Below are 22,818 nucleotides of genomic sequence, written 5' to 3' on the forward strand. Positions count from 1 at the left end.
AGCATTGCTACTGTACTCAAGAGCTTCCCTATCTCAGATATAGCACACAACACTCTCCTGTGCAAAAATGCCAGGGATAGGAGACCTCTCCCTCAGGACCCTGGATTCTATTGTCCTCTCTGTCAAAATGTAGGAAAAAGGATAGAACCCCAGTACTGGTCCTTGGTGTGACATAGGAAAGGAGACCAAGATGGTGGAGAAGAGAAAAGCAGCTCCCACAATCCAATCTACCCCTTCTGTTCCCTTCACAACGGCCTGGCCTCCATTTTGCCCTAGCCTACCCTGTGACTCAGGCCCTGGCCTCCTGCCTCTACCAGGCCTTTTCCTGTCTCCCGCCCCATGACCAACCCCACTCCACCCAGCTGGAGTTGGGACATGGCCCAAAGAACGAGGGGGAGGGGGTAGAGTCTGAGTACAGGGGGCTGAGAAAGGAACCTATGCCAGGGGAATGGAGTGGGCAATGGGATGCTTGGCAAAGGGGACTTTGGGGAAGTGGTGGGTGGAGATGGGCAAAGCTGTGGTCTGTGAGACAGAAAAAAAGTCAGAAAAAGAAGCAGTGACAGAGGGAGACAAATTCAATATGCAATTTGAGCTGGGGGAGTAAACACTTGGGAGGGTGAGACCTGGCAGCTGGAGGGGATATGGTTAGGAATCAGCAGTGTCTTTCTCTCCCCCCATTTCCATTCCTTCCTCTTATTGCATTCACATCAAATATATTCTTTTCTTTTTTCTTTATGAACCTAGTGTTGAGAACAATAAAACCTTCTACCTGCCTCCCCAGCTTAGTATGGAAGTAGGTTGTTTTTCTCTCCACTACTCCTCTTTCTTCCACCTCCAGGTCCCGAAGTTCACAGGTGGAAAGAGGAAAGGAAGGCACCCCTTCTTCTTTTACCTTCCAATATTCTGACTAGTATGAGGCAATGGGGTCAAACTCACATAGAAACACGGAGCTGTTTGTTATTAAGCCTTACCTAAAGATACCTATGAGACGCATATTGACTTAATTTACCCATGTAATGTTATCTGTGTTTAATTGTATTTGGATTTATTTTGTTAAATATTTTCCAGTTTTAATCTGGTTCTGCCGCAGTGGGGAATGTTAAGGCAGGCAAGAGTTTTACATAAGCACCTTCCATCCACTCTGCACAATCCGCGTTTCCCTTCTCCTTTGTCCACAAGGTTCCAGTCTGAGCTATCCTAGGTACTAGGGTCCTCAGGGCTGAGAAAGGCTGTTAAGGTGGAAAGACGAAGGCTAACGGTAGGCAAGGTTTCAGCCCACCTAGGAAACACTGAGGGATTCTTTAATATAACTTTTCAAAAACAGTGCCAGAAAATTCTGCTCTCCGTGACCGCTAGTTATTTTATGAAGTCAGGTTTCGTTTATCAAAGTGAAGGCTCAAAGCCTTGAGTAAGCATATTAATACACTGCCCACCAGCTGTAGGGTAGTTATTTGGGCGTTTTGGACTTGGGGGTGATTGGGGAGAGAATGTTGTCTGTTTCTCCCACCCAGTGCCCCAGCAGGCAGTGCCAAATTCCATGTTCCGCATGACTGAAGGGGAAGGGGAAGGAGACATCGGGGTGCGCTTTGAGCAAGGGTCTTGGGGACTCAAAGGGGCTTTCCCGGTAGACAGAGGGGGGCTTTCCGAGTCAGCGTTTGGAGCAGCACGGACATCTAGTGGCTTCCAAGGGAACTGAAGCAACCCCGGAAATTGGAAGCTAGACGCGAAGGGAGAAGGGACCATGGAACGAGAACCCAGATCCGACACGGACCCCCTAAGAATCCGCTGGAAAGAGGAAAAATGGAGCACAAGCCGGGGATTCATAGTCACTCTACTCGCGGCCCCATGGTGGAGTTTTGGACCCCTGGATTGGGAGAAAGAAAGGTATTACTTTACCGCGTGAATAAACTGGATATCACAGTTTTTAAAAAGAACAACAAAAAAATCCAGACCCTTGGTATCCAGCGTCTTCCCGATTGCGAGGTCGAAAAGGGGTCACTGGTGGCTATGGACACTCAGCACCAGGTTTTGGGTTTTTTTTTGGGGGGGGGGGTTGTTTGTTTGGTTTTTTTTTCATATATTTGCATCTTAGTTGCATCTGAGTCATTTCCTTTCTGTGTGAAAAAATCCCGTCCCGTTCCCCCCCCCTCCCCCCGTCACAGGGTCCTTCTTCTTTGTGGTTGTCCCCCACCTCTTCCCCACCCCAGGTCCCACTGCCCTCCTCGAATTCTCCCAGATACCTTCCCTCTTCCCTCCCTGCCTCTTTCCCCAGGCTCTCGTTCTCAATGTCTTCTCTCCATCCTCACAGTTCCTATCTACGACCCTACGAATCCCGGTCTCCAGGATTAAAATACCCCCAAAATAACCGTTTTTTTCTCCTTCGCGACCAGCGCCCCCTGCAGTCCAGCGGAGGGGGAAAAGGGGTGAGGGTGAGGAGTGGGGCGGGGTCTATTTCCCCCACCCCCACCCCCTCGTAGTTTTGGAAACTTGTTCCCCAGAGCTTCCTGGGGCTAAATTTAAATTTACCTGCCTAGGCCCTGGGGGGCGCAAAGATCTCAGCGAAGATTAGAGCGCTGGTGTAGACGGCTGTGCACCCGAGGCTCGGAATAGGCACCGGAGTTATAAATAGAGCCGCCCGCAGATGCTAGTGGGGGGGGGACTGGGGAAAGGGGAGGGTGCCCCCCTGGCAGCCGCGGCCCCTTCAGGTGGGTTGGGCGGTCGCAGTGGGAGCGCTGGGGTGGCGGCGGCTAGGGGGGCTGCGGTCTGGGCGCCCCCAGCGGTTTCCTGGGCGGCTGGTACTTCGAGGGAAGCGGTGGAGGCAGTGGGGGGCCACAAGTTAAGAGGTGGGCACAGCAGATATACTAACTTGGGGTCCCAGCTTCCCTGCTAGGGGATGGCTACCCCCCCCCCCAATCCCAAAACGCAGGACCTCCAGGCTTTCAGTCCTGGAGGTCCCTTTTTCCCACACAACCCCAAAACATATTTCCCTAGTTCTCAGAGCGTTTTTTACCCCCAATCGTATGTACCTTCCTGCCTGCCCCTTCTAATCTTTATGTCCATCCCAAAGGATGGGATGCCAACTTCCACGGTCAACTCCATTCTCAAGGCAAATATCCCTATTTTTCGGTTTACTTACCACATGCCTTACCCCACCCTGTCCTCCGTCCCTAAGTGGTTACCTATCTGGGTGGGTAATTTAAGTCTTGTTGGTCTAGAAAGGGGGATGGGAGAGGCGAGGATGAAGCTCAGACCTGGGGAGTTTGGAGCTTCCCTCTTCCCGCTTAGCCCATTTCCAGTCCAGCCCAAGACTGACTGGCAGGCCAAGGTGGCAAGAGGCCTGGGGGGGCCAGGGCTTGAGGGACAGCAAGAAGTCTACGTTTTTCTGCTTCAGATGTTCTCGACCGTCTGGTTTAGGATGGGAAGACGCGGGGACGATTTAGTCTGGATTCCCTGCCCCATCTTCCATCATCGGAGCCGGGATCCCAGGGGAGACATAGGATGGAGATCGTAGAGACTGAAAGGAGAAGATTTGGAAGGTCGAAGGGGGTTGGATGGATGGGGGTGGGGAGAGGCTGCGGGGGATAGGGACTAAGCGAACGGAGAAAACAGGAATGATTCAGATTGCTAGGGAAATGAAAATCGAAATTCCTCGCTTAGCAAAAGCGAACAAGATGCTACCCACCCCCCAATACCCCAGCCTTGAGAGGCTGGGGGTGTGTGAGGGGGGAAGGAGGGAGAGGTAGCTGGTGGCGAAGGCTGTACTCTCTCAGTCTGGCGCCCGGCTTCCTACAACCAGCCTAGGAGGTCACGGCAACCTTTCCAATCCCTTAACAGTGTGACCTTGGGCAAGTCAAGTAACGTGAGACTGTTTCCTCATCTGTAAAATGGGAGTACTAATATACATAATGCCTACCTCGTAGAGTTGTTGTGAGACCCAAATGAGATGTTTGTAAGACGCTTTGCAAATTTCAAAGTGCTATATAAATATTAGCTATTATTACTTATATTGTTATTTCTTGTGTCAATTTGTCCTTGGCCCTCCCTCTCTGTTCCTCCCCTCCCTTATGCGTGCCCTCTCTCTACTGACTCTGTTCAACTCTACCTCTGGCATAGCCCCTTCTTGATTTCAAATATGCCCCTGGCACTGCCCCCTCTAGCCTGGCACCGGCCCTTCCCCAGGCCAGCCTGTCCCAGGAGGTAGGGAAGAAAGGAATAAACCCCGGCGTGGATCCAGCTCCTTCCAAGCCCTTACAAACCGGACTCTGTCCGCCGAGACCAGGAAGAAAACCCGGAGAAACTCCCTGACCATCTACAGAGGGACTGGGGGGGGAGGGTGGGGGGCCGAGAACGGATGGGAACAGATGGAAAACCCGGAGCGGATCTCCCGAATCAGAGTTCCCACCCCTTCACACCCCCCTTAAATGCCCCAGAACCTCACCCCCCCTAATTCTCCAGTGAGATAATGTCTGGGGGTGGGGGGCTGTTTGCCTTGGCCTGGGCCCTCTGGGGCGCCTCACACTTTCCGCCCCTGGCTGGGGCGCAGGGCAGCGGCCCCGAGGCTGAGTCACGGCCGGCTAGGGAGGGAGTGTGGATGAGGGAGGGGCCCGGACCCGAGCTCCTCCCCTCCCCCTAGCCAGGGGATCCCGGGTCAGCCCGGGTGAGGGACTGGGCCCCCGCGACGCCGCCCATTGTGGTCCAACAGGTTCAGCTAGTGTCCCACGAAGCCACCTGCTGGGATGGGGGGGAGCCCCGGGCCGAGGAAAAGAAGGGAAGAGGAGGAAAGGAAGAGGGTGAATCTGACCCGGTTCGGCCGGGCCAGAATGGGAAGAGAACCTGGCCAGCTTGACTGGGGTGGGAGGGGTCCTTCGGGAAGCGGGAGGCGCCAGGCTCGTAACGGAGCCTCCCAGTCCTCTCCCGTACCTTCGGTTGGGGACAGGGTGAAGTACAAAGTGCCCTCCCTCACTCAGGTGGTTTTCCTGCTACCAACTCACTCCCTCTTACCCAGATTCCCCCCCTCAAAGCTTCAGTCTCTGGATCGTGTTCCAGCCAGTATAACTCTCCACAAAGTCCTCAGTTTCCCCAATTATCGAAAGGTGAAAGGAATTCAAGGCTCTCGAGCTGGGAGAGGAGGGGCGGGGAGAAGAAACAACGTGCCATCCCCATTCCCCCGCCCTCTTCCATGAACCCAGCCCCTCCCCGTTGGCAGTGCCAAGGCCGCAGCCGGGCAAAGGGCTGCAACTCAGAGGCCGAGTCCTGCCTTTGGGCTTAGCCTAGGCTTAGGTCCCCACCCCGTGGGGTACCGTCTTGCGTGTGGGAGGGACACGTAATGAAGTCTCCAAGTCCAGACCCCTTCCCTCCCGTCTAAGGGGAATGGGGGAGGGGGGAAGTGAGGGACATGGATCTCAGGCCTTGGCCATTGGTGACTCCACCCTCCCCTTCCCTCCCTCCTTCTGCTGGGCTTCTACTGTGACCTGATTATTTCCCCTACTCTGGTTTACCACCCTTCTCTCGCCCTACACCGAGTCCCTGATTCCGTCCCCCAATCAATTCCCATTCCCCTTCCATTAACTCCTTCACAAGCCACTTCCCTCCATTTTGCTGTCCCACCCTTTGGGGAGCCCTTGGGGACTGGATGGGAGCACTAGGGGGAAGGCGGGGAAGGGCTGGTGCCCAGGCCGCTGCAGACAAGGTCCCCAACCCCCCCCTTCTCCCTGTACCATTCCAGTCCAGAAGCCCCGCCCCTCTCCCCAAGGGCCAAGTGTGGGGCGGGACTGAAATCTCAATTGACGGAGATTTCAACCAATAGAAGAGCTGGGCGGTGGAGCTAAGGGGCGGGGGCGGGGCATTCCCCTCGGGTTGGATGGGGGTAGAGGGTGGGGTTTGGGTTAAGGTGGACTGGGGAAGATAACTGCAGGAGGAGGGAGAGGGGAAGAGGTACCGCGGCAGGTGAAGGGGAAAAAGAGGGAGAGAAGGAAAAAAGAGAAAAGAGGAGAGAGACACAGAAGAAGGCAAAAGGGGAGGGGAAGGAAGACTATAAGGGGGAAAAGAAGGGAAGAGTAGACAGCGCAGTGCCGTAAAGGGACAGGCTGGACTAAGGGGTTGAAGTTTATGTCCTTATTGGGCGGAGGGGGGGCCTGAGGGGGGGTGGTGGAAAACCAGGAAGTGACAGAGGGTGTTGCTAGGGCTGGGGAGGGGAGTGGGGGGGGGGGTTGCAGGAGGGGGCGGGGGGAGGGAGGGAGGGATGGGGGGAAAGGAGGCTGGAGGACAGGTGAGACAGCAGGACAGGTGAGGCGGGCCCGGGGGGGTGGGGGCGGGGGGGTGGGGTGGGTGGGAGCCAGGTGGATGAGCGGCTCCCAGCAGCCTAGGGGGGGCGGGAGGCAGGAGGAGGCAGAGGGAGGCGGAGGAGGAGCCCCCCAGGAGCAAGCAGCCAGCGGACTGCCCGCGGCCTTCTGACCAATATTGGAGCAGAGCCCCGAGGCTCCGGCCCCTTACGTCCCCCCGAGCCCACAGGGCCTGGAGGGGGACAATCAGTTCCCTACACCCCGCATCTCACAAACCTCTGCGGACAGACCCGACGGCAGAGAGGTGAGTTACACCCCTTCTCCTTTCCTTCCCAGGCTCGGGGTTCCCCTTCTCAGTTCGAAACTGCTGCAGTGTCCTTCGGTCGCCCTGTAGCAGGGGGACCCCCATACGGCCATACCACAGAAATAGGGATTCCCACTCCTCTGGTTCTCTCCGAAGCCTTTCGTCTTTGGAACTGGTTTAGGCTGGGAGGAAGGGTGCAGAGGAACCACGACTCCCCCACCAGCTCTTAGCATAGGGCTCCTGGTAACTTTCTCAGCACTTCTTAGGGGCCCAGGTGGCTTTTTTTCTGAGATGAATTGGAGTAATTCAGCGCCGAGCGCTCCCCAGGTTTCTTCTTGGGGATATTGGGGGACCCTCCACAGGGTTAGGGTTGAGGGAATGGAAACGCTGACTCTAACTAGGACATCGCACCCCCCCCCCCCCTGCTCCGGCGCGGTGAGCTGGACCCCCGCCAGAAGTCCGAGGAGGAGGGGGCGCCCAGGAGGAGCCGGGACTGGGGGGAAAGTTACCGGCTGGACTATTCGGTTTCTAGATCTTGTAGGACAGTTCTCTCGTTCGCTCGCTCCTTTCCCTTTCTCTGCTCGCTGTGGCTCCAGCCTCCCGCCTGCCCTCCTGCCCGGTATCGCGTCCCTTTCCTTCTTCACTCTCCCTCTGCTCTCCTTGATAACGTCTCCCTCTTGGCTGCTCAGCCGCCTGCCACCTCACTACCGCGCCCGCTCGGGACCCCCAGAACCCGAGATAGAGGGTGGGGTGACGGAAGAGACTTTTCCCACTCACCTCCCCCCTCCCCAATTCTCTGGCTCTGGAACACCTGCCCCCACCCATGGGTGTGCGCGCGCGTATAGAGGGGGGTCGCGACTGTGTTTGCTAAGTAGGATCGTCCTCATGCAAGGGTAGATTTTGAAGAGGGGTTTGGGGGGGTGTTTCCTGGAGTCTCCGGCTCTTTTTCTCCTCCCACCCCCTACCCCACCCCAAGTCAGAGAGCGACGTGTCCCGGCCGGAGCGAGGGGGGGACTCTGGAGTCGGGGGGGCGGCGTGGGCAGCGGGTTGTGCCCGGACACGTGCCAACTCCAGCGCCCCTGCCCGGCTGGTGTTTGGAGAGAGGGCGGGGTCCCTTGCTCCCCCCAACCCCCCCTACGTATCAAAGGGCGGCTGAGACGTGGTGAGACCTCGGGGCGCCCTGGGGGGCGGGGAGCTTAGGTCCAGAGTAGGGGAGGGGCAGAGGCGCTGGGGCTAGCTGACCCACAGGAAACGAGCGCTGCTGACCTAGTTTGGGACACCGGAAGTGGGTGCTCCGAGGAGAGGGGGAGACAGGGAGGCAGGCAGGCAGGCGGTCCTGGCTTCCGGGCCAGGTGGAGGGCTTTCCGGAATTAGCCTTGTCCCCTTATGCCTCGGACCCCTCTGCTCTGCTGCTGGGAATGGGAATGAGTCAGCGCTGCCCCTCCCCCTACCTCCTCCCTTAGGGGAGTCAGAGGAATGGGGGTGAGACCCTGTAGGGCAGGGAGGGGTTAAACTAGGACAGGAACTCTTTGTTGGGGGGAGGAGTGGAGGGGAGTAAAGCCAGAAGGATTATGGGGCTGGCTCCTTCCCCCCCAACTGGTTTGGTCACCCCTATACCTGCCTGGCATTGCCAAAGGGGGAATATGCCGGGAAGTGTAATGAGGGAAGGTGGGCACGCATGTCAGGATATTCTGGACTGTAGTATATTATTGAATAGATAGTGTTAGGTGCTTATTTATGACTGGGCTTAGGTGATAGCGTTCCTCTTGGTGCTGACTGGAGAGAGTGGAATGGGGGAAGCTCCCCCTGGAGCAGCTGATGAAACCTCGGAGAAATCTCAGCTACTGCCTCCTATTCTGGCCCCGGGGACCCCAGACTCCCCCAGCGCCACCTGTGTGTTAGATGGTTACCGTGGGCACCATGCAGCCGTTGGGCACCCCTGGGCACTGCCCCCCTCCCTTGGGCACCCCTGGGCACCGCCCTTCCTCTCTTGCTCAGGGGTTTCTGGAAGGGGTTAACACCATTAGGGAAGGGGGCTCTGGTAAAGGAAGAAGGCAGTGCCCACTAGATTAATATGTCAGCGAAAGAGGCCACACTGAAATCAAACACTTCACATATAGGCCCTGGTGAACTGGACCCCAGTATTCAGGAGATAGGAGTTGCCCCCTCCTTCTTGCCATGGTGCCCCCTGGTACTCAAGGGCCCCCAGCTTCTCCTTGGCATGGTGCCTGCCCTGGGAGGGCGCGGCGGGCAGCGGGGGCTGGGCTAACAATGCACCATCGGGCCCTTTGTGTGCTTATACTTGGCACCCTGGGGAAGAGTGGGGGAGGGGGTGCCCCCTGGTAGGCATGGGGGTTGGGGCACCTCTGGGGCGGAGATTTGGGGAAAGCTAAAAAGAGAATTAAAATAGGTGAGAAGGAAAGGGAAGTAGGTCAGATAAGGGGGCTAGCCCCCACTCCAATTCCAATCCAGGCCAATGCACCACCAGTATCTCCTGGTTTCCAGATGGTATAAAACTTGCAAACAGGGAGCAGTATGTGGTTAGGAGTTGAAGGTCAGAGGTCACTGTCACAGAGAACTGCCCAGATGGAGGGAGGAGGGCCTAGTGTTCCCCCTCCCCTCTGGTGGGCATAAGGCCCAGTTCCCCTGGCCCTCTGCCCCTGAGAGGCCTAAGGAGTAGGGAGAAAGAGTCAGAGGCCCCACCCAGGTGGGTAAGTAGGTGGGCATTTTGCCAGGTTACTGGCCTCAGGACTAAGGCCTCTACTTCTGCTGGGTCCAGACTTCCAACAGGCTTCCGGGACAGTGCCCACCTGGCATAGTGCCTTTTCCTAGATTTGAGACTACTTGAACTCTACTAGGCTGTAATAATGAAGGAGTGAGGGGACCTATGCCTTACTTGTACTGAGGCTGGGCAGAGGGGTGGGGAAGAAAGGTGGGGATGGGCAGATGGATAAGACCCTGGCATGGGTGTGTCTGCCCTGGCCTCTTCCCCCTCCTGCTGAGTAAACTTGTGAGTAAACTTGACATTTTGCCCGGACAGTTTGAAACTGCCTTACCACCCCACCCCCTTAACCCCCCCATCCCCACCCTACCCCACCTCCTCTCAACAACACAAATGAAACCAGGAACCAAGACAGACTTGGGATAGGATGGGGGAAACATTTGCCACCCACCCTCATAGGTGCTGGAGGGGCCAGAAAGGTTCTTCTCCCTCTATTCCCCTCTATGTCAGGCAAGTTGTCTTGGTGGGAATGTCAGCTATGAGTGGGAAACTTCTGGATGGCAGAGGAAGGATGATTTCAAAACATCCATGTTACTTTGACAGGGACCTTATAGCCAGTCTATCACCCCAGTCTTGGCCTCCCAGACCTGTCTGCCTTTTATATGGGCAGACCTCTTAACAGTAAGTGGATTTCATTGGATGTTTCCCCAGGTTGTCCTGGAAAAAAGACACTCATTACCTCCTCCCCTACTCCATGAACCAGCATTCTCTGTAAAATAGGTCAAGGGGGCAAAGAGGAGGTAGGCCAAGTTATCACCCTTGTGTTGGCATGGCCTCTGGCATTGGAGGGTGGGGATTATATCCACAGTGTGCCAGCATCCTTCTCTTATTGAGGGAAGAGCTGTGCTTTCCTCCACACCGAGGGCTAACTCAACAAGGCCATGAGGCCACAACTGAGCATAGAAGCTAGCCAACATCCCCAGTGCCACCTCTTCCCTCTCCCTACTAGCATCCTCAGAACTGAGTCAGGCTTCTGAACCCCACAGTTAACTAGGTTCAGAGACCAGACCCAGAGGCAGGGCAGGATGGCAGAGAGATTAGAGGGTGAGCCAGGCTAGGCAGGCACTATGCGTGATAACTGCTAAAATGGACAGTGCCAAAGTGGAGCACCCCCAAGTCCCTGCAAGGCTTCTGAGTGGGGGCTCCCCTAGGCCTTTGTTCTAGGGGCCTCATGTCTCTGGCTTTAGTTTCCTTCCTGTTTCCCTTCCTACACCCCCACCCCACCCATATGCCCCTTTCAACAGACATCCTCTCCTCCTTCCTTCCTCCTTGCCTCCCCTCTGCTTGGGCCAGGGGATAGGGGGCAGCTTGGTCCCCACCCTATGGGCTCCTTCTCTACCTCAGTTTTCCCAAACCTAGGTTCCATGGGAATTCTTTCCCATCTTTGACTCCTCCTAAATTCTGTACACCACTGTGCCCGTTACCTCAAGGGGTGGGGTGGAGGGAGCACCTATATGGCAAGAGTAGCTCTTGTGAACTACAACTCCCATGGTGCACTAGGGCCCTCCACACGTAGCATACTGGGAGCTGTAGTCAGCCTGGAGTTGTGGGAGAAATAAGCTGGAAATGTTGGGAGTGGGGTAAAGACTAAGAGAGTTAGGTAGGGTGGATCTTCTTCCCATTTGTCCCCCCCAGCCACCTCACACTCCTTTGGCCTTTTCCTCTGTGACTTCATGACACCCACAGTTGGCGTGAACCTGATGCCAATGTCATTGATGCCCTCTGGGAAGAGAGATTCCACCCACCTTTCTCTTGTGGCCCCACCCCAGAGGTGCCCACACCCTGCCCAGTTGCCCCCAGGGGAAATGAAATTGGGGGGCACCTTGTGAACCCCCTCACCTGCCCCAGGCTCTGCTCATTCTCTTTATGGGGATCAAAGGGCAGAGTGCTGCCCCACCCACCCCCTCCCAGGCACAGGGGCTCCAGGGAACCCAGTGAGAATTGCAGGGACTTTGGTGTCCAAGCAGATGCAGGGGGTGGGGGGAGGCCTGTAGGCTGGCATCTGGTGCCTGGGAACACACACCCCCTCCCCCCAGGGAAGTGGGGACACCACGGTTCTGTTATAGATAACCGCCCATCGCTGGCTGCAGGTTCTCCATGACTGTGTTTATGGAGACCTGGAAATAAGTGCTACCTCCAGAGGGAGGGCTTCTAGGGACTAGGGGCCTCCTGGCTTGTCTGTCTGTGGGACCTGGGGGTCTAAGGCTGTGCCAGGCTGGCATGAAGGGTAATATAACCCTCCCCCACCCACTACCCCAGAGTTGGCATGAGAATCCTGGGAGAAGGAGGATTGGTTGGGGGGGAGGGCAGTACTGCCAGCATCCTGGTGGGTAGGTGCCAACCGGGCAGGGAGCTGGTGAGGGGCAGCTGGCCAGGGGCACAGTGCCAACTGCCAGCAGGAGAGAAGGGGAGGGGGCATTTCAGGGGACATTACTGACAGTCTCCCCACCCTGATCCCTTCCCAGGCCCCAAAAGAAACCAATTTAACCCAGTGCCTAATGAGCTGTGCTTAGATTGAGGGAAAGTCCCCCAATATCAAAAATCTCCTATCCCTTGGTACCTGGTCCCTGGAAGCTACAGAAAGGGAGCCTCGTTGTTTATGTCCCAGCTTTAAGCTAGGACCAGAGTCCTGGGTGCCCCTGCTCAGCCTGGGCAGGTCCCACCCAACCCAACTGGCCAGGATGGTGATAGTCTTGCGCAAGAGGTGGGGCCAGGCCCTTCCCAGCAGATGCCCCCTGCTAGCTAGCTCCTTCCTCTTTCAGTACCCGCTGCTCCCCTCCCCTTACCCCCAAAGAAGACACTATACCCCATATCCCTCTGGCCTTTGGGGGTTGGTAGAGTTGCTGCCCCCTGGCCTGGTTGGCAGGGGCAGGCACCCAGGCCAGAAGCTGTGGTATGTGAGTGGGTTTGGGGTGAGGCTATAGGGAGGGCGGGGTGCTGCCCCGCCTGGCCCCTGAGGGCCTGAGCCTGTCACCAGGCTGGGAGGGTCTGGCCAGCTCCCATGGGGGTGGGGGACCCTGTTCCTTAATGAGGCTCCTAAGGGTCTGAGACCTGGGCATCACCATTGTGAAGTCTGCTGGCTTTGTACTCCTTCCCTCTGTCTCTTTCATTCCCTTTCTGTGCCTCCTCCTCATCTTCCCCTCCTTTCTTTCCAAGACGTATCTGCTCTCCCCAGTCCCACTTCTTTGTGACTCTCCCAGTCCAGCAAATACATTTTTATATTCTCTGCCTCAGTGTCACAGTTCTCTGCTTACCCCCACTTCTTATCCCTCTTGCCCCCTCACCTGCTTCCCCTTCCAGAGTTGGGAGGAGGGAGGAAAGGAGGGAAGGAGGTGGTAGTGATGGTGCCAAAGGCAGAGTTTTGCCAGATTCTTGGGTCCTTCTCCCACGGTGTTGGCCCTCCCAGTGGCCCCTCCCTCCAAGCCTGGGGGGGGGGGGGGAGGGCCAGCACCCAGAGGGTTAAGGCTGCTGGGGGAGGGGCTGGGCCAGGTCGTGGGCGGCTCCTTTGAAGAAGGGAGCTGGATTGGGGAACGGCCTACCCCCCCCATCCCGCCCCCAACCCGCCCATCACCCCCCCACCCCAGCCCAGCCTCCCCCCTGCCTGCTCCCCCCAGGGCCCAGGACAAGTTGCAGCCACCGCCCCTCAGCGTGCAGGTGAGTGGGGCCCGCTCCCCAGGGACTAGGAGACAGAGGCCCTAGGGAGTCTGGGGAGAATTGGGGTCAACTGGCAGGCTTGAAAAACAGTCTAGGGGAGATGAAGAGAATCCATTCCTGGGGAGATGTGGTAAATGAAGGGACTGAGGGAACTGGGATATCCGGGAGACATTTGAGAGATTGAGGGGACCAGAGAAACTGAAAGACAGCAGGGAAATTGACCCTCAGGGAGGTGAACTAAGAGATTGCTGGGGTTGGCAGGCCGACTAGGCCTGGGAGCTGGGCTCAGGGGACCAGGCTGGGGTGTCTTCTGGGGCTGGGGGGCTCAGGTTTCTGCCGGCAGCATGGCGGGTGTGGGGTTACCAGGCGGCTCGGTTACCCGCCCCACAGACGCCAAATCTCAAGGGGTGGGGGTGGGCAGCAGGGCAGACCCCGGCACTTCTGGGCACACATGCCAAACCTTCATGGAGAGAGCTGGCTGGTCTACCCTTTATAGCTAGGATATGACCCCTTGAATCCTGGGGTCTTCCTGGGGGGATAACAGGCAGAGTGGGGCGCCCCCCGGGGAAGTCCGGTGGTTCCAGGGTTGGAAAATCTGACGGTCTAAGCATGTCCCCACCCCCCCCACACACATCCGCTCTCACTGTTCCCCACCCCCTCTATCCTTTCTATTCCCCTCCCTCTATCCCTTCCTTAATCCAAGAGGCCAACATGAGGACTTTGGCTAATGGCATTGCCTCCCATGGCACTGCCAGGTCTTGAAGGAACTGGGCTCTGGCTTTGATTTTGTTTCTATGATGTGCTCCATTCACCTATTACCTTCTACACTTGAGTAGAGAAACTGAGTGGGTCTTGGGGCGATACCATAGAGGATTTGATAGGAAAGATGAGGATGGATTTTTGGAGGGGCCTGAGAAAGCTGAGTGGAGAACAGGGATCATTCCACAGGACAGAAGGAAGAGAAGGGAGTGGGAAAGCCCAGGGAAGAGTAAGGCAGGTATGATGGGAAGGAGAACGGCACAGAATGGAAAGAGATGGAGTGGGCAATGAGGATTAATGCTCCCCCCCCCCCCCCAAAGGGGTTTAGAGCCTTGGACTTGGAGTAGGTAGAAGGAAGCTGGAGAGTAAAGACGTATACCATGGAGGATGTTTGGGGAAGCAGAGGTCTTCTTAATCCACCCCCATCCCACATCCCACCATCGTTTTCCCTCTATCTCCTTCCTATCTCCCCTGCTGGAAACAGGTGGCTGTGGGCTTGTGTCATGGAAAGGAAAAAGTGGGGGCACTAAAATCTCTTTCTTGGGTGCCCAGATGATTGGAATGAAGGATTTGGGGGGGAGGTTGGCTTTAACCCCAATAGCACTGGGAAGCAGTCGGCTCCTCTCACCTCCTTCCCCCTTCGTGGCTTGCGGTCTCTCCTCTCCCTGTCTTGGCCCCCAGGAAGTGTGAGTTCTGGGGGTGGTGAGGTTAGGAGGGGGGAAGGGGTGGGGGGAGGCAGGCAGAAGCTGGAGGGGCTAGGGTTGGAGGGCGCTAGTCCTTTGTGCATCTTGGGATAAAAGGGCCTTCTCTTTCTATCTCTCCTCTCCCCATACTTCTCCATCTTAGCACGCGACTTTGTGATCCAGGTGCCTGTCCTCAGTTTGAGAATGTGTCAGAAAAGTCTAAAGGAGGCAGTGGACCTCTGGGTCTTTGGGGAAACTAGTCTGGCTCTTTGGTCATCCCCCTAACACCCCACACATACAGCCCCGCCACCTATCCCCTGGTCCAGCCACAGGCCAAAGCCTGTGCTTCGTGCAAGCTAACTCCACAAAAACAGGAAGAAAACCTGAAGCTGGAGATGGGGTGGGGGTGGGGGTTGGAGGGAAAGAGAAGCATGGGGGAAGGGGAGCTGGAGGTATTCAGAGTTCTCAGTCTCTCCATCTTTCTAGCTTTCATTGAGGGTCTTCATGCTTTTATTCCAAATCTGTAGGATCTTAAATCAGACCAGATCTTGCAGCTACAGCTAGCTCTAGGCTCTAGATCTCAAACTGACATGTCCCCCACCCCCCACCACACCATCACCCCAGGTCCAGTCTTCATCCTAACACCAGGGATGGGGGAAGTGTAAAGGAGGGAATGTATGCTTGTATCTTAGTCCAGTATCTATTTTCTCCCTCACCCCATAATCCTGGCTCCACCCCACTAAGCTGGTTCCCCTAATCCCAGGGGTGGGGGAGGTGGTGGTCAGCTTGCTTTACTCAACTGTTCAACACAGGGCTTCCTAAACCTGCCCATCAGCTGGCACCGATTAGCATCATTGGTCCTGCTATTTATTAGAACCCACAAGTCACTAGATTTGAGTCCTGCTTGGTATTGGCACTTGGGGCAGGGAACCAAACTTTACTTTATCCAAATCCAGGGCTAATGGCCTCTGCCCTTTTGGCTCCACTGATATAAGCATACCCTTCTTAGTGCCCACTGGCACCAAGGAAGGTAGTTAGGTGATATTGGTCTCCCCCTCTTCATCCCTTTATTGCACCCCCCTCCCACCAAGATGGGGCAGATTTGACTCAGGTCCCAGTTTCAAGAGAGCTGCCCACCTGCCCGGCCGGTCGAGCAGGCCTGACAGTGAGGGGAGCCTGGGGGGGTGGGGGTGGGGGGGTGGCTGGCAAGGGGGTAAGAGTGGGGCGGGGCCCCCAGCTTCCCATCCCCCCCTAAGGCAAACAGACCAAGCCTGGTTCCCTGGCACCCCCAGCACAGTTGCCCTCCCCACCCCCCAACTACCACCACACCCGTCCATGCCCACGAGGTCTTAGCAAGAGGGGGCATGCCAGGCAGGGTGGGGATGGGGCCGCCCTCATGGGGCGTTGGGGGCTGGGCGCTCTGGGATGGAGAGGTGGGCAGGTTGCCCGAGGGGGAGTGGGCACACTGGCACCAACACCCTGCCCAGGACAAAGGAAGGTCTCCAATGGTCCTACATACCTCCCAGAGGCTGGGACTATGCCCCCTGAGCCTAGTTGGCACCAGCCTAGCTCCAGGTGTCACTCAGATTGGCACAGCTGCCAGTGTCCTGGGGAAATCTCCCTAGGGAGGAAGAGTGGTCTGGTCCTTATTCCCCACCCTGTCCATACCCCCTCTCATTTTGCCCCTCCTCCTTCTTTGACCAATATCTCCTTAGAATGGACAGTGGTGTGGCATTAAGGAGTTAAACACCCACTCTTGCCTGAGCCTGTGAGAGCTGCGTGGTGAACCAAGCTGCGCCCGTGACCTGACAGTGGGGTCAGCCAATCAGCACCCCCGCCACACCACGTTGCCAAGGAGATCGCCCCTGGGGTGGGAGAAGGAGGGAGCAGAGGGATCTAGTGGGGGGGGACAGGAGAGGGAGAAGGACTGAAAAGGGAGTGGAAAGAGCCACGTGCCCGCCGGTGCCCCAGCTCATGGCCAATGGACAACTAGGACAACCCCTCCCTCTTTTCCTCTCTTCCTCCCTCCCTTTCTCCCTCCTCCCAGAGGAGTGTAAGCCTAGGGTCCCAACTGGGCTACTGTTGCTGCCCACCTCTGTTTCTGTGTATTTTCTGCTTCACCAAAGTCCTGATGGCTTTTAGCTCCAAGAACATCTTACAAAGCCTAGAGCTAGGCAGGAGAGGGCCTCCTCAGCGTATCCCTTCTGGGGGCTAGCTTCTGAGTTGGGGAAAGGGTGCCTGTAGATGCTAGGGTACAGCGAGGACTCCCTTACCCCCCAGAAACACATGTGGGCAGCTGCTTGCTCAAGGCTTGGGGGCGGGGGAGCCAGTACTCTGGGCTTTGCAATCAGGGAGGTGCACAGGAGAGCTGTCACATAGACACAATGCTGCTCTTGTATCTTAATGAGGAAACTTGGGGCCCCGCCTTATTTTCCCCCCTCCCCCAAATAACAGAGTCCCCATCGTTGGCCAGGGCTGGGCAGCTGCTGTGGGAGTGGCAGAGGTAACAGAGACATAAAATGTGGAGTTGGAAGGGACCTTGGCCATCGTCGGCTTCATTTTACAGATGAGGAGAACTGAGGTGCCCAAGGTTACCCTATGAGTTGGTAGCTAGGCTGCCACTCATATCCAAGTCTCCTGAGTCTTAGCCTTTTTGTTTTTGGAAAGAATTTTGGGCTGTGTCCCTACCCCCCACATTATGAGGTGGGGAAATCTCTCTCCAACAAGCTCAGGGGTACCCCTTCTCCACTGGAGAAGCAGCAAATACAATGGAAAAAGTGTTGAATTTGGAGTCAGGCTACGAAGGTTTGAATCTGGAGTCTGCTGTGTGACTCTAGGCAAGTCAGATTGCCTCTCCAGGGCCCAGTTTCAAAATGAGGATAATAATCCTTATGCAACCTGCATCATAGGGTTACTGTGGGAAAGCACCCTGGAAACTGTAAATATCTCTATAATACAAGATCTTGCCTACCTTTACCTGACTAGCAAGAGGGTTGAAGGCTGTAATACTGAGCCCCAAAGATAAAAGACTCTCCCTAGCATTCCCTCTGCGTGATGCTACCCCGACATCCTTCTCTGTGTTCTTCTCCATGCTTCCAGGGTAGAAAAGGCATCTTAGGTCTCCAGTTAACCCTCATTCCACCTATGCTAGCCATAGCAGTGGTTTAAAAGGGGAAGAGGATCAAATTGGTGCCACTTCCAGGGCACCTCCTGCCTGCCTGGGAATGGGGGAGGAGGGATGGAATCTGTGAGGAGGGGGGTAGGAGCATGAAGCCTAGCCTATTGTCAGTGGGGGAGGGGTCGGGCAAGATGCTTATCTTCTGGGCAGGAAGCACCAGAGACACCCCAGCGCCCTTGGTGGCTGTTCCCCGGGCCCCATTGTTGGAGGGGGGAGAGGATGTAGGGGGCCCCTGGGAGCTGCACATTTCCCGTCCACTAGATAGGGAGGGGTACTCCAGAGGGGGAGAACCTGGTTGAGAGAGAAAAATTAGGGTAAAAATGCATTAGATTTGTGACTCACTGTGAGCACTTTTCTTTTGTGTCCATCTCATTTGAGCCACACAAACCTGGGGGAGAGGCAGGGTAGGCAGCATGGTGGCATTTTCCCCTTTTCCCAAATGGAGGAATTGAGACTTGGGAGAGCGGAAATCCCACCACTATGATCTGATGACAGCTCTAATTCTGATTATGATGCCCCCGCTCACAGATGAGGAAACTGAGGTTTGGTGACTTGCCCAAGGTCACACTGTAAATCAGTGTCAGAACCAGGGCTAGATTCCAGGTATTCCCTTTGTCCCATATTCTTCCCACTGAGATTCTCAAAAGATAGCTTCTTGAAAGCAGAGGCAATGCAGCAGATGAGTCTGGGGATTACAGACTTGCTTTGGTTGAAGAAACTTCCCTACTCTCCTTCCCTCAAAATGCCAAGCTTCCTCTCCTAACTGTGGCTTGTGTCTTTCCATGCTCCCACAGGTGAGGATGGGGAGCCCTGAAGATGATCTCATTGGGATTCCCTTCCCAGATCACAGCAGTGAACTCCTAAGCTGTCTAAATGAGCAGCGCCAGCTGGGCCAGCTGTGTGACCTCACAATCCGAACCCAAGGTCTAGAATACCGAACCCATCGGGCCGTGCTGGCTGCTTGCAGCCACTACTTTAAGAAACTGTTCACTGAGGGGGGTGGGGGCACCGGTGCCAGTGGTGGGATGGCTGCCTCTTCCGGTGCTGGCGTCTGTGAACTGGATTTTGTGGGGCCAGAAGCACTAGGAGCCCTGCTGGAGTTTGCCTACACAGCCACCCTCACTACCAGTAGCGCCAACATGCCTGCTGTCCTCCAGGCAGCTAGACTGCTGGAGATCCCCTGTGTCATTGCTGCCTGTGTTGAAATCCTGCAGGGGAGTGGGCTGGAGGCTCCTGGACCTGATGAAGATGACTGTGAAAGAGCCCGCCAGTACCTGGAGGCCTTTGCAACTGTGGGCACTCGGGTGCCCAATGGTGATGACAGTCCACTACCAGCCCCTCTTCCACCACCCCCGCCCCCAACACGACCTGTTCCCCGACGAAGCCGAAAGCCCCGAAAAGCCTTTTTGCAGACAAAGAGGCCTCAAACCAACCATCTGGTGTCTGATGTGGCTGCCATCCCCTCCCACCCCTTTACCTATCCAGATGAGGAAGAGGCAGGAAGTGGCATGGGGCTAGGGGATGGCTATAGCCCCCCTGGCGGGGCCAGGTCACCTCCTGAGGGGCACCTGGGTTATGAAGGATATGATGGGGAGGAAGAAGAGGAAGATCTAGTGTACCCACCAGGCTATGGGCTGGCACAGACTGGGGCACCCCCCTTGTCTCCTGAAGAGTTGGTCTCAGATGAGGATGCCATTGACCCCGACCTGATGGCCTATCTGAGTTCCCTGAACCACGAAGCCCTCACACCAGGGTTAGATGGCCAGGACAAACTGGTGCGAAAGCGTCGTTCCCAGATGCCCCAGGAATGTCCAGTTTGTCACAAGATCATTCATGGGGCAGGCAAGCTGCCCCGACACATGCGGACCCACACTGGTGAGAAGCCTTTTGCCTGCGAGGTCTGTGGCGTCAGGTTCACCAGGTGAGAGGGCACCCAGCTTTTCCGAAGGGGGAGGGGAGGGAGGCCATGGGCAAGAGGGTAAAGGAGAGTGCCACACCTACTAAAAACCCAGGAAGGGAAGAACCACTCAGTGGAATACTCAGCCAAGAGGAGGGATGGGAGCCAAGGGAAGATACACAGGAATGCAGTGGGAAATGGGGAGATGGGGAGAGGAAGGAGGGGGGGAGGCAAAAATTAGAAGTTCAAGGACACTGCTGTAGGGCATGAGGGACACAGGACAGGTGGGCACTGGATATCGGTGAATAAGAGTACAGGCAGATGAAGAATGAACAATGCCAAAATGAGTTGTCTGTCCTTCATTCTCAAAGAGGACCATGACATCAAGGAGATGTCATGATTTGCAAGTGAATTGGATTTGAGGGAAGGCGGTGCAAAGTCACCAGCCTCACTCTCTCCTAAGGAGCCATCTGGGTCCAGTGGGAAGATAGAGATTAGGACGACTGGAGATGGCCCAGGATGCAGGGCCTGGCCTAGCCTTGTTGAACTAAGGCTTTTCTCAGGTCTCAGTTTGTCAGAGGCAACACCCATTCAGTGATTAAGGCTAGGTAAAGATGAGTCCAAAATGGGAAAGAAATAAAGGAAGCACAGAGCCTGTGGACAAAGCTACAGGGATGAATGGAAGAGAGATCAAAAGGGGAGGAAGAAATGGGAATGAAGGTGAAGAAAAAAGGTAGATACCTACAGAAATAAAATTACTCAGGCCTATGCAAATATCACAAGGACTTTCTCTAGGCCCTATTCCTACCTGCAGGTTCTTAGCCTATCTCTTCCACCACCCCCAACCCCACCCTTTCCCCTCCCCAGGAATGACAAGCTGAAGATCCACATGAGGAAGCACACTGGTGAGCGGCCATACTCATGCCCACATTGCCCAGCACGCTTCCTCCACAGCTATGACCTCAAGAACCACATGCACCTGCACACAGGCGACAGGCCCTTTGAATGCCACCTGTGCCACAAGGCTTTCGCCAAGGAGGACCACCTGCAGCGCCACCTGAAGGGTCAGAACTGCCTGGAGGTCCGGACCCGACGTCGGAGAAAAGATGATGCACCCCCCCACTACCCCCCACCCCAGGTGCCCACCCCAACTGGCCCTGGCCTTGACCTTTCCAACGGGCACCTGGATGACTTCCGCCTCTCCCTGGCGCGTTTCTGGGAGCAGCCAGCCAGGGCTGGGCCTCCTCCTCCACCCCCAGGGCCTCCTGAAGAAGATGAGGAGGAGGGGGCACCAACCACACCCCAGGCTGAGGGTGCCATGGAATCCTCTTAAATGGGAAAAGGAGGTGGACTAGGGTGGAGTCGCAGGGTGGGCGCCAATGCCAAGGAAGATGAGGGCTGTGGAGCACAGACTGTACTGTGGGTCAGGGGAATTTAGCCTTGCAGGGTACCGGGCTCTGCTCCTCCTCTGCACCTTGGCAGCTCCGGGCTAGTCCGACGTACAGGGAAAAGTTTGGGCTCTCTCCTGGGCTGGGGCAGACTCCCTCCCACTAAGGGGTGATAACTATATATGTATATATACATATATAATATTTTGTGTATATATATATACATATAAATATATATGCACACACACACAGCTCTTGTAAAGGTGGGGTTCCCCCCTCCCCAAACCCTGGCTCTTCCCAGGAATCTAGAAGCAATAATATATTTCTGATTTGTAGGGGGCTCCCTTTTCGGCTATGCGGGTTTTTAGGGGTGAGGGGCATGGGACCAAATCCCTGCCCCACCCACCCTAGGGGTAGGGCTGTGTGTCTGGGGTGGGGGAAGCTGCCCCTCCTTCCTGGTTTCTGTTCCCCTTTTCCTGGCAGTGGATTATGCAAAGGTGGGGGGAGAATCGCGGTAAGGAATAGACTGGAAGCGGGGGAGGTGAGGGGGAGACGGCAGGGAAGGCAGGACTGGGGGTGGGGGGCACGGTGGGAAGCTGGCGCAGAGGCGAAGGCGGCGCCCAGCGCTGAGTCACGGGGTCCGAGGAGCAGGCGGGGGGCGGGTGCCCAGGGCCTCTCGCCCGCCCCCGGGGGCAGCAGGAGGAGCCCCACCCGCTCCCCTCCCCTCCCGCGTCCCCAGGCAGGGAATGTCTTGTTCCCGCCGCTCCCCGCCCGGGGCCAGAGGGCTGGGCGGGCCGGGCTCCGGCCCATCCTCGCCCGGCCCTCCCCGCCCAGGTGCGAGCTGCTGCCGCTGGGGCCGCCGCCGCCGCCGCGCCCTGACTCACGCCGCCCCCGGGCTGGCGCTGCAGCTGCTCCGGCTGCCGCCGCTCGGGCTGGGGGCGGGGGGGCTTGCTGAGAGGGGCCTGCGGTCGCCACCTGGCGGCGGGCTGCAGCGCGAGCGCCCCTGGCGGCTGCTTTGGGCGAGTAGCTAGCACCATCCCTAGCCACCGCTGCCGGCGGGCGAGCGCTCCCTAGCGGCGGCCGGGTGAGAGCCTGAACGCGGCTCCCTGGAGGGGCTGCACCAATAACTTGTCCCTCTTCACCTCCGTTCCTTGGGGGCTTCTCCTGGGTTGGGGAGGAGTCTCCTCCCGCCCTCCCAGCCACCCCGATTCCCTTAGGATCCAATCCACCCATCTTTCTGTACATAGCATCTTCTGTTGGTCTTGTTGAAATCTAGTTTGAAAATTTTAATTTCCTCTTGATTCCCTCTTGATTTCCTGGGGTGACGGGAGGGTGCTGGGGGCTCTCTCCAGTCTCTTCCTCACTGGGTGCTGGACCCCCACTGTGGCCTGGGCTCTGCTGATTGGGCTGGTAAGGGAGGGTCCCTCCCTCCCCCACCCCAACTCTGCCTTGCACTATTCCCCCTCCCTGGCCTAGTGGCCCCTTCCCCTCCCTGGGGGGGCAGGTTCAGGGGCCGGTGCTGTCTTCCTTTCCTTCCCCCTCCCACTATGCCCCATGCCCATTTGCACAGCTGCTCAGGCCTCTCCCCCCGGGCTAGGGGGGTCAGGGGAGGGGGTAGCGGGACCAGTCCCTGTATCTATTTAAGGCGTGATGATGTAATATATTGGGGGGGTTGGGTGCCCCGGGCCCCATCTTAGCATTTCAGGTGGTGGGGGGCCCAGGGCTGGGGGGGGGGGAGACTGGGGACACCTTGGCCTCCCCTCCGCATTTCCTTGGCTTTTCCAGTCAGTGCCTTAGGGTTGGGGGGGGCAGTTCCCCCTCTCCTGCCCCATTCCCTTTCCCTCCCCTCGGGTGTAAACAACAGAAAGAAAATAATAACTTAAGATTCGCAC

The 22,818-nt window shown here is 56.7% G+C and overlaps 1 protein-coding gene and 2 long non-coding RNA genes across 7 annotated transcripts; 2 read left to right on the forward strand and 1 right to left on the reverse strand.

Annotated features, from left to right (window-relative positions):
* Window positions 1-1,014: 1,014 nt before the first annotated feature.
* LOC140528881 (uncharacterized) lies at window positions 1,015-7,534 on the reverse strand. 3 transcript variants are annotated; one of them, XR_011975333.1, is made up of 4 exons: window positions 6,558-7,534; window positions 5,002-5,118; window positions 2,527-3,514; window positions 1,015-1,864 (listed from the first exon to the last, which is right to left on the reverse strand). It is a non-coding gene; the product is annotated as an uncharacterized lncRNA (long non-coding RNA). The 3 variants fall into 3 exon arrangements; XR_011975334.1 differs by lacking the exon at window positions 5,002-5,118 and having other exon boundaries at window positions 6,558-6,767; window positions 7,095-7,533; XR_011975332.1 differs by lacking the exon at window positions 5,002-5,118 and having other exon boundaries at window positions 6,558-7,532.
* Window positions 1,775-4,004, forward strand: LOC140528882 (uncharacterized). Its single transcript, XR_011975335.1, has 2 exons — window positions 1,775-1,884; window positions 3,392-4,004. It is a non-coding gene; the product is annotated as an uncharacterized lncRNA (long non-coding RNA).
* On the forward strand, window positions 6,237-22,817 carry ZBTB7B (zinc finger and BTB domain containing 7B). 3 transcript variants are annotated; one of them, XM_072647156.1, is made up of 3 exons: window positions 6,237-6,285; window positions 18,436-19,562; window positions 20,406-22,817. In XM_072647156.1, exons 2-3 carry the CDS (start codon window positions 18,442-18,444, stop codon window positions 20,869-20,871), a joined length of 1,587 nt encoding a protein of 528 aa, XP_072503257.1. In that variant the 5' UTR covers window positions 6,237-6,285; window positions 18,436-18,441; the 3' UTR covers window positions 20,872-22,817. The 3 variants fall into 3 exon arrangements, with proteins under 3 accessions (XP_072503257.1, XP_072503258.1, XP_072503256.1); XM_072647157.1 differs by having other exon boundaries at window positions 6,251-6,268; XM_072647155.1 differs by lacking the exon at window positions 6,237-6,285 and adding an exon at window positions 6,359-6,585.
* Window position 22,818: the final 1 nt, after the last annotated feature.

The sequence above is a fragment of the Notamacropus eugenii genome, chromosome 2, assembly GCF_028372415.1.
Source record: "Notamacropus eugenii isolate mMacEug1 chromosome 2, mMacEug1.pri_v2, whole genome shotgun sequence".
NCBI classification, from domain to species: domain Eukaryota; kingdom Metazoa; phylum Chordata; class Mammalia; order Diprotodontia; family Macropodidae; genus Notamacropus; species Notamacropus eugenii.